This window comes from Halyomorpha halys, unplaced genomic scaffold, assembly GCF_000696795.3.
Source record: "Halyomorpha halys isolate HHAL.00 unplaced genomic scaffold, Hhal_1.1 Scaffold36.1, whole genome shotgun sequence".
In the NCBI taxonomy this organism is placed as follows: Eukaryota; Metazoa; Arthropoda; class Insecta; order Hemiptera; family Pentatomidae; genus Halyomorpha; species Halyomorpha halys.
Window position 1 is genome coordinate 2,273,448 of NW_027108624.1, and position 10,555 is coordinate 2,284,002.

General features: G+C 28.1%; 2 protein-coding genes across 2 annotated transcripts in view; one reads left to right on the plus strand and one right to left on the minus strand.

The window, feature by feature from the left end:
* Positions 1 to 10,555, minus strand: part of LOC136795646 (uncharacterized) — a 41,505-nt gene continuing 30,950 nt past the window's right edge. Inside the window, exons 4-7 of the mRNA XM_067046923.1 lie at positions 4,349 to 4,506; positions 2,034 to 2,189; positions 1,574 to 1,649; positions 1 to 99 (exon numbers count right to left, since the gene is read on the minus strand). Of these exons, the coding sequence (XP_066903024.1) occupies positions 1 to 99; positions 1,574 to 1,649; positions 2,034 to 2,189; positions 4,349 to 4,506 (489 nt within the window). The remainder of the gene's footprint in view (positions 100 to 1,573; positions 1,650 to 2,033; positions 2,190 to 4,348; positions 4,507 to 10,555) is intronic.
* The window catches only part of LOC106686842 (CCR4-NOT transcription complex subunit 10), a 62,056-nt gene continuing 57,307 nt past the window's right edge, over positions 5,807 to 10,555 (plus strand). The window contains exon 1 of the mRNA XM_014430411.2: positions 5,807 to 5,914. The gene's annotated coding sequence lies outside the window, so the exon portion shown is untranslated. The remainder of the gene's footprint in view (positions 5,915 to 10,555) is intronic.

Here is a 10,555-nt window from a genome sequence, read left to right on the forward strand (position 1 = left end):
TCAAAGTAGACTTCCGTAAATACTTGTAGCCTTATCATCAACAGTTAATAACTTAAGGCCCAAATAAACAGCTCCTTGTTTAATAAACTGCATAACATCCTGAAAAAAAAAGATGAAATACAAGTCAGAGGTTATTCATTTCTTTTTAATGTTCTATTTACAACAATTAATCAAATAAATTAGTTTTATTGGCAGTAACTACTGTATTAAAAATGAAGTGAGCTATAATAAAAACAAACAATCACCTTAGGATTATGATAAATAGGTGTCTTATAAATTATTAATTCATATATAAATCAACTCTTCGTTCATTTATTATTTCTGAGGTTCCGAGCACCCTTTGAATTCTAGTAAAGAACATGTTCACCTATAACATTATCATGCTTCAGTATGGTGCGTCCAATCCATTTCCTATTCCTTTTCTTGATTAGTCCAATTATTGGTCTGAGGTTAGTCATCTGTCTTAATTCTTTATTGAAAATGATTTCAGGCCTGTGGATGCCAATTATTCTTCTAAAGCATTTATGAACAAATACTTGGAGTATTTCCATATTTCTTCCTTCATGTTCATGATGCATACAACAAAACTGAGAGAACATTTGTAGTAAAAAGACGCTGTTGTGTATCCAAAGAAATTGAATTTGATCTTCTAAACTTATACAAATGGACAAATGCTCCGTTGAATTTGCGCGTTCTGTTTCACATATCTTTATCCTTTACTCCGTCTTTACTGAACGTACTGCTCTGATAGAGGAACGGTCGGATTATTTCGATAGACACATCTTGTCCCACTTGCAACTTACCTTCTGACTGTGTTTAATGGCAGATCTACGTTTGTTAATTCTTCTTTCAATCTTTCGTAAGCATACTACTAGTCTTTTAGTCGGTCAGTGATGGTTCATTGTATTCCCCTTTTTCTGTTTCCTATGGTTGTACAAATTACAACAAGAAATAGAGTGGGTGAAAAAACTATTTTTTTGTCAAAATAATCCGTAGCTTATAAAAAGTTGTTTGAACAAATATAGGTAAGTAAATTATATGTAATATATATAATATATATCGCGTTATATACGATTTTGTCCAATTCACATTCGTTTGTTGTACTCAAACGGTGTAACCTGATTCATAAAAAGTATGCTAATTATAGTTTAAAGATTAAAGTAATTTTTGTCTTTTGAGTCTGAGTTACGTCATAACATTGAATTTTTATTTGTTGTGTAAACTTTCGCAGAAGAAAAAGCAATTAGAGTGATGTGAATAATTGTTGTAAATAGTAAATAGCTCAAGCCGTAATAGTGTTATTGGAAACCCTGTTCTTAAGAAATTATATATTAAATATACTATTACAATAAAGTAATGTTTTAAAAATATTGTAGGTGCATTTTACACTTGTACATTTTATGTAAAACAATAAACTTCGTTATTATAACGCAGTAGTAAGTTTCACTTTCATAAAATATTAAGTTATGCATTAATATTATTGACAATAATAAAACACATGAAACACTAGCTAGATTATTTTTCCCTGTCAGGGCTCAGCTGATGTAACATATATTCAATATTTCAAACATACTTCTCTCTCATCTTCCATTAGTACGGGCTTTTTTAATTCAATTTTTTCCAATTCTCTAAAACTTAGTGGATTCTCCCTATAAAAGAAAAGGGAAAAATATTAAAGTAAATTATAAATCAACTGAGATAAAATAATTTGAAATATGAGATATTTCTCTTCTTCATTATTCCTAGTGGCTTTCATCATCAGTATAACAAACGGATAGCTAATTGACAACTGTTATGTTTATATATATGAATGTTTGTATATATATACATACAGTATTTTTTTATAATTTAATTATTTATCCTATAACTTGTTATAATGTTATTTTATCTCTGATTATTTAATGAGTCTCTTAACTATGTACAAATATTCTTTCTGTTTGTATTGGACTCTTAATGAATCGCTTCTCTCTATCACCCTCTACACATATACACACTCTCGATATATATAAAGTTAGTTTACATGACATTTGTACCTGTAATAATGTTTAAACGTGATTTCTGGACTTGGAAGTTTGGGTTCCAAATTTTTCAAGGGTAGCGGTTTCTTCGAGAAAACATCGCATCCTTTAACGGAAAATATTGTAATAGTGTTTTCAGAAGCGATCAAAACTGCGGAGACCTTGCTTTTCCTGTAAAATGATATTAAAAAAGTACTTTTATTGTTTAATGACATAAGAATAATTGTCAATAATAAATTTCAAAACCAAAGTTTATATACGAAGAGATAATAAACTCCATATTACTTTTATTGCACTAAATATATATATATATATATTTTGTATCCATTCTTTTGTGTAGTCTATTCGTGTATATATTTTTTTAGAATATAATATTTCTTCCCCCCCTTCTATTATGAATATTATCATTTAATGGTTATCTATTTTAATATTTTCTATACTGTTTTCCTTAAAATTATTTCAAATGAAGCGTACTTTAACTGTCAATCCCCACTCTTCTCTATACACTCTGTCCAACAGTTCACATTGGCTCTGACTACTAGTGTGTATGGTACGTTGATTTTATTCTTATCCCCTTTTTTTCCATCTCTTAGTTTGTACTTTAATTTATATTTCTTCTTTTTATCTGTTATTATTCCCGTTTCCATTAATTATCTATAAACTTTTATTATTCTTATTTAGTTTTTACGTTTCATTGTACATCTTTTTAATTTTTCATTTACTTTTCTCATTCATGTTTACATCATTTAGTGTTTGTATCTTTTTTAGCCCTGATGATATGATGATGATGACCCTGATGAATCCCTGCAACGTGGGACGGAACGTTGGCTCAATATAAGTTATTTAATCACTATTTGAGTTTTTCTTTGACCGCACCCGGACTATCTTTCTTTTCTATAATATATTCTAATATTTTTTCATTGATTTTCATATATCTGTAAGTAAAAATAAAGCAATCTTGTCCGTAAATATATCGTAATTTTAAATCAAACATAATATTAAACATTTTAAAATCTTTAAGAAAAAATTCGGATCATTAAATCCACAAATTTGTATTTAAAGACAGCTTCAGGCAAAATTTCGTATTTAAAAGTTTTTACTGTTGAAGGTATTACATGAGAACAATTTTAAAAATTTAATTATAATATGAAAGGAATATGGTCCGGGTGCGGTCAAAAAAACTCAAATAGTATAATTCTACTATTTGAGTTTTTTTGACCGCACCCGGACCATATTCCTTTCATCTTTACACACGGTCAATCAATAATCTTCCATTAATTATAATATATCTGACTTGTTTAAATGATAATCATTATTCGTATAATCGTAGTCAATAATAATGTCTAATAAACGCACCATGCTTGTTTATATTAATGTGATATATAGCAGTCATTGGCTAGGAGGTAATAGCAAGTTAGGTCCAGGGTGTTGGTGCCATAACCCTACTCTCCTAAGAAAACATGACGCTAACGAGTGGAAATTAGGCCACGCCCCTTGAAGGCAAACTTTAGTCAATAGTTAACAGGGATTTATCACATTAATGTTTTCTGTAAAACCGTTAATTTAATCGCCAATTTAAAGAGAATAGAAGTTTTAGTAAATGTTATTTCTAATAATTTAGGTATATTATGAAAATCCATTAAGCCGTTCTCGAGTAATTCATGGTTCTTTCTCTGTTCTTTTTCGACTCATTTCACTGTGAATATCGAGGAACCTAAAATATATATACTGTTCTAAAAATCGAGGTGTGAATATAAAATTGAATTAACGTGGTCAATTTTTCAAATTATGTTATCTAGGAACAGTTAATAAAAAAATAATTTCTTTTAAGGAAAAAATTAAAAAATATAAAGTTTGGTACAAATAAATATTTTTTTTTGATATAATGGAGAAAATTATTTATTTAAAAAAAAAAAAAAACAGTAAACATTATTTTATAGAATATTTAATATTCACAACAAAAAAGTGACTAAGAATTAATAATAATTGAAAAAACACATATCAACAACAATGTATGAGACGCTTAGGGTAACTCTCAAATTATTTTTTTAATCCACCAACCCAGCTATTTCTGGTATACGTGGTGCGGCAGCAGCACAAGTCAAAAGGTCAGTATGAACCTTTTAAATGATATAAACCTTTTACTTACATAATATAATATCATATTTATTAAATTAGTTCTAGAATTTCGTATTTATATGTACCTTCTGTTTTTGAATAATAAAAAAATAATTGTATCTATTAACTAGAATAAGATTCAATAAAAAAGTAAGGTTTATGTTTATTTTTATTCTCTATAAATATTTATTGCAATTATTAGGTGAACATACTCGTAATCTGGAGAATCCATATCGATGGTATTTTCTGATTCCGAAATCAACCGTTCGAATATGACTTTGGAACCAAGATAACTTTTAGAAGGATAAACAAATTCGAGTTCCACAGTTTGAAGGCATCTAAAAGTCTCAGTGTTCCATAGTTTCAAGACCTACAAATGCCCATTAACAACTGAAACACTGATAAGTAATTTATAAATATAAATTAAATATACTTTAATTAGAATTGATTTACTTATTCTAATTAATTCATTTTGTGTTTTCTGTAAATATGAATGGTTACGTGCATCATTATTAGCTATTCCACATAAACGTATGAGGTTATAGTATATCTTAATACTAGCTGAAATCAAAGCTAGTTTAATGCTCTATAAAGTATTTTATTACGTTTATCTTCGTAGAAGTAGTAGTTTTCATGATATTTGCTGAAATATAGTTGAGTTGTTCAAACAAAATTTCATGTGAAAAGATTATATTCATATGCGAATATCATAACAACTACTACCCCTACGAAGATACGAGTCATAAATTACTTCATAGTATGTTAAATTTCTTTTATTTCGAGTGCTTACAGACATATGTACGTCTTATGGTTCATGAGATATATTTTATCATAAATCAAAATTTTTGTCTGAATAACTAGAAATCAACATTTTTTGAAATTTTTTTGTTGAGTATTATGAAAACTGCTAAAGCTACGAAGATAAACGTCATAAACTACTTTATAGAACATTAAACTAGCTTTAATTTGAGTGGTTATTGACATCTGTAAGTCTTATGGTTTTTTATGTATAGATTTCTCAAAATAAATTCATTAACTACTGATTTTTCAGTACATTTCTTATGAAATGTTGCTTTTTAAAAACTATATCTTGGGAACTATTGAACGTAAATAGCTCTATTAGGTCTCTTATTTTAACAAATTTACTCTACTTTAAATGATGTCCTCTTAGGTTTTCTAGTGTTGTTGGTAGTTTTAAAGATATAGAGCTCCGAATAAAAAATTAATTTTTTTAAACGTTTTGTAACAGCCACCATTTTGTATTTCTATACATCTATATACCTATACGCGGCAGACTGATAAATTTAGACTAATAATTATACATAGTTTTCATTAAATTAATCAAAAATTGGGATGATATAACTGCCTTTTTTTTCCCCGGCTCTTACATATAATATGTTCAAGAATTCTTTTGAGATGTCTGTAGAAGGACATGTTGGTTTTTTTAATTGTATAAACATTTTTTCGACCCTCGATCTTACAGGTGAAGGGACAATATGCCATAACATCAGCCTATTAGGCAAATTAGGAAAATATATTGTATTTATTTACAGTTTGTTGATACCGGAATTATTGACATAGATTTACTGCGTAGGTTAATACGAGAATTACAGACAGTTTGCAAACAAGTAATTTAGTCTGGGTATTAAGTTCTGAACTTATATTGATAAATGGATTGAAGATAAAAGCAGTTGATATATCAGTTTTATATATACCATTAATAGGTGTAGTCAATGTCAGTTTTCTGTGTTAATGTACCAAAAGGAATTTTACAAAAGGTATCTTAGCACTCTAATTCTTTATTCTTAAATACTTTTTTTTTTTCATTTTATTACAAATTTAACTTCACTTTTCATAACTTTTTTTTTATTTTGAACTCGATAAACTTTTTTTTTTTATAACTATGAAGATAAAACCTGGCAATAATTTCGAAATGCTCGTAATAGATCCAATTGAATCATAATTAACTAGTGTTAAAGGTTTTATATATTTTTCAAAGTATATCAATTGGGTACGAATAAATTCTTGTAAAACCTCGCCAATTAATTTCAACTAACGATTAATATGCATTTTTTATTCAACATAGTACAAGTATGTATTTATAAAAATATTTTATGCCTGGATGATTAAATTAATTAATCAGATAATTGATAAAAATAATGGAACGAAAATTGAATTTAAAAGATTTGATTTAATTTAAAATTATCTGCCATACACTTTGCCCATAAATTCATTTAATTTTAATCTGCCCCTTTTGATTTTGTTTATTTGAATAAAAATGGTTTAAGTCGAAGAAAAAATTGTAAGCTGACATAAGTTTGACGTTCGCCATGTCAGCCACTTTGGAACACAATAACATGTAGATACCAGGGTGTTACTTTGCTGGCTTTGTAGATGTTTTGGTTCTGCGGTTACAGGCAAAAGTGTGAACCCCACTTAAAGCATAAACTTGGCAGATAAGTGCTTATTATTTTTCTTGAGTTTTGGAAACACAATAATTCATCTTAAGAAGCAGACATTCGTGCCAAACAATGTCGAAATCGTTTTGTTTTGAAGTTAAACTGTGAGCCACTAAGTTACCAAACGTAAGTTTACTATTTACGGCAACTGAATTTATATAAAATGGACTGACTGACTGAAATTATATAAAATGATATAATAAGTAATTATAAACTTAAAATTTGAAATAAATTGCAGATAAATGCAACTTTTCTTGAAATGACTGTAAGTAACCAATACGTCGAATGTGGATAAACAGTAAATAAAGTTGTTTGGTGGCTTAGTGGTCCTTAATTTAATAACTAAATTACCATGGCGTCGACAATTTAAAATGAAACTACAGTGTTTTGTTTTATTAATACAGACATCACTATTAATGGTGTTTTATATAACTCAGTAACAATTTTTACTAGTACTTTTTATTAATAGACAGAAAATTGTTGATATTAAGAGTTAAAATTTTAATTGTAATTTAATGATATAATAATTTATTTGTATGAATTTTTTTGGAGGGATTTTTATAGTAGATCTAAACCTGAACATTACAAATAGTACAATTACTGCCTTGTGATATCTAGCGCCTAAACGTTCCATTAGTTCATTTCACCGATAAATATTTTATTACAATAATCCCTTTTTGATTAAATACTAATTCGTTATAAAAGTTTTTAAAAAAATTTGTTACAAAATTTAATATTTTCCAAACATTTTTATCGGATTTCTCATATTACCGGAGAAATGGAGGTATTGGGAGTATTCCCTGTAATTTCCATTTTTTTTTGGAAATGTAACCCTCTAAATAACGTGTATAAGCAATTTATAGTATAATAACCTCTTTGATGATGTTTTACCACAATTTTTGGAGTTCGAAGTAGAATCTTAAATTTCCCAACTTTTTGGGTTTTCAAATTATAGGTGGTGTTGATACCCTTGAGTTGCAAACCCCCCTCACTGCAACGACCCATTCCAAAAGTACACTGCTTTAGTCAGTCGAAATTAAGCAATGTGATTGTTCACGCTTAGTCAAAATAATTCTCAGAATTCGAGGGTATTACTATCTTACTCCATCCTCTTTTTAAGATAACTCTTTTTCACTTTCTCATGAAAGTTTAAAGTCTTTATGACGTATTTTTTTTTTTTTTATAAGTCGGCTATTGAAAAACAACGACGTCGAATCTGAATAGGTAGGTTTAACTGCCTATTATCAACATCAAACTAACTCAAACCTACGCAAGGCTAGCAATGCTATATCCTATCCTAAGTAGAAAATCCAAATTAAAATCTGAAACAGTTATTCTTATGTTTAAAACAATGCTCAAGCCACTGCTGATGTATGGCAGTGAAGTCAGGGAAGCAGCGTCCTGTACGAAAAAGCAAAAATTACAATCTTTTCAAAATAAAGTCGTAATAATTCGAATCATACAGACACATCGTGGATGTTCCTTGCCCTGTAAGAAACAGTCAATTGCTTCGGAAATTACAAATAGAGACTATACATCGAAAAAAGGTTCATGAAGTTCCACTTCTAGTTACCTACAACCTGGGAAACCCAACCACAACCCGAAGACTGAAGCCCAGGCTGCGGTAGGACATCCTGTTATAAATTCTATATTTATCAGTTCTGTTATTGTCACTCTAAAATTTTACTCTTCATCTTTTTCTTAAATTCACTTTCTTTTTTTTCCATTAAAAAGTCAATTATTTATTTTTTTAAATCCATAAATTTCATTGTTTTTGTTAATGACTTTACTTTTACTAAGAATTATTATTTTATCTTATATTTTTGTTTTATTTATAACATTGTATACATTTACGGGTGCTTTTGTATGAGATTACAATACCGTCCTCCCCCGTAATCAATTGTACCTGTTACATTAACCATGTAAGGCCCACCAGGCCGATCTGGTATTAAATAAATTAAAAAAACTGTCTGTTAAAGGCCTAGTATAACTACCAAATTAAATTTCTAGCAGAAAAATTGGTTAAAAAATTGACACATAGTCTGTATTTTGAAGAACATTTTGTATGAGTATATTATGCACTGAAATTTAAATGAAACTCGTTCTATATACAAACTTTTATTACGACCTAGAACGTGATCTTTTGAGTTAAAAATCAAAAAAATATTTTATTATAGTTCAAAACTCTAAAGTAACAAAAACTTTTGTAAACGGTTGCAAATAGACCCTGAAGATGGACAATTACGTCCGAAACGTTGAAAAAAAACAGACAAATGTAATATTCATAAATAAAGAAACTAAAGCAAAAAGGCTTATAAATCCTAGTATAAAAAAAAAAGTAAATGTTTGTTAGATTTCTCCCATAATTTTTGTTTGGAAAATATTTTTTATTTTTAATATTAATCAGGAAAATTTTCAGATTACATTAAAGTTGGTGAAAGCTTATTAGTGATCATTTAGAGCTGTCCAAGATAGCAGTGCTAATTTTTTTTTGTTTGTACATACATAGAATTTAGTTGTATAGAATACACAATATACAACTTTATTGTTTATGGTTTCTAAAATATTGAATTGTTGTTTTCCTAAAAATTAAACTATCATCCTTCAATATTGGGCAAACTGCTACAAACATTAGGAGTTGCACTGCTTAATCTTCCACGGTTGGTAATTTAGATTTAGCAGCTCACCTCTTGCTTTAAGAATAAGTCTAATAAAGTAGAGGTCGTTCTCATTCTCCTGAAAATATCCACTGTTGTAACTATTCAAGATATTTTTAAAGACTATGAAACTGTCTATACAACACCGTCGTTTCATATTTTGTAGCTCTTCTTCAGGGCTACGAAGAAATAGATGAAGATATATTATTAATATATAAATATATGGAATGAAAAATATATAAGGTAGTCTATACAAGTAATAAATGTAGTGTATAAAAGTTTCATTTAAGGACGTAAAGATCGAATAATTTTAGGTGAGGATTGCTTTGGTCCTGTAAAAATAGCTTAGAATTTAGCTATACCTAGAATTAATTGTGAATTAATAATTGTAAATTAATTTCTGTCAATGGATTCTTATGTAAAAATATTTGAAAATAGAATGGTATAAATTTTCCACTTCCTGAGGATCCGTAGCCCTCCTATCCCAAATTTTTAAAGATGGCCGCCGTAAATTTTTATGTTTGTTGCCAATAACTACTAAAGTTGCAGGTTGCTGAAATATCATTATAAACAACTTAATAGTGCATTTAATGAGCTTTAATATTATCTCTAATAGAGTTCTTTATGTTCAATAATTACCGAGATACTTTTTTTTTTTTTTTTTCAAAACTAATATTTATTTTTTCTACAAAAATGAGAAAAAATCATTATGTGAATTTGTTTAGGCAAATATCATAGAAACTTACTTAAAACTACTCTTACGGAGATGTTACTTATTAACTACTTTATGCTTTATTTAACGAGCTTTGAATTGAGGCCTAATAGAAATCTTTACGTTCAATATATTTTTCAATATAAATTTGTTTTAACTTCAATATTTCAACCAAACAACAAGAAATCAACACTATGTGAATATATTTTGGCAAATATCAAGGAAACTGCTACTCTTACGCAGATGTTACTTATAAACTTTTTTATTGTGTGTTTAACAAGTTTTAAATTGATCTCTAATAGAAATCTCTGCGTCAAATAATTCCTGAGATATCAAACATTTCTCAAGATATGACTCATTTTCAAAGCATCTTACAAATTGCCAAAATATTGTGAACATATTAATGAGCTACGTTCTAGAAATTAAAATTACCTAGGATTAACTATATTTCAATTGATAATACTGTGATAAAAACAGAATTTATATTAAATAAAATAGTTGAAAAATATAGTTTAATTTGAGTATAATACATTACACTCAGACAGATAAACCTGCATGTGTCTAATATGCAAATAAAATAAAATATATTAT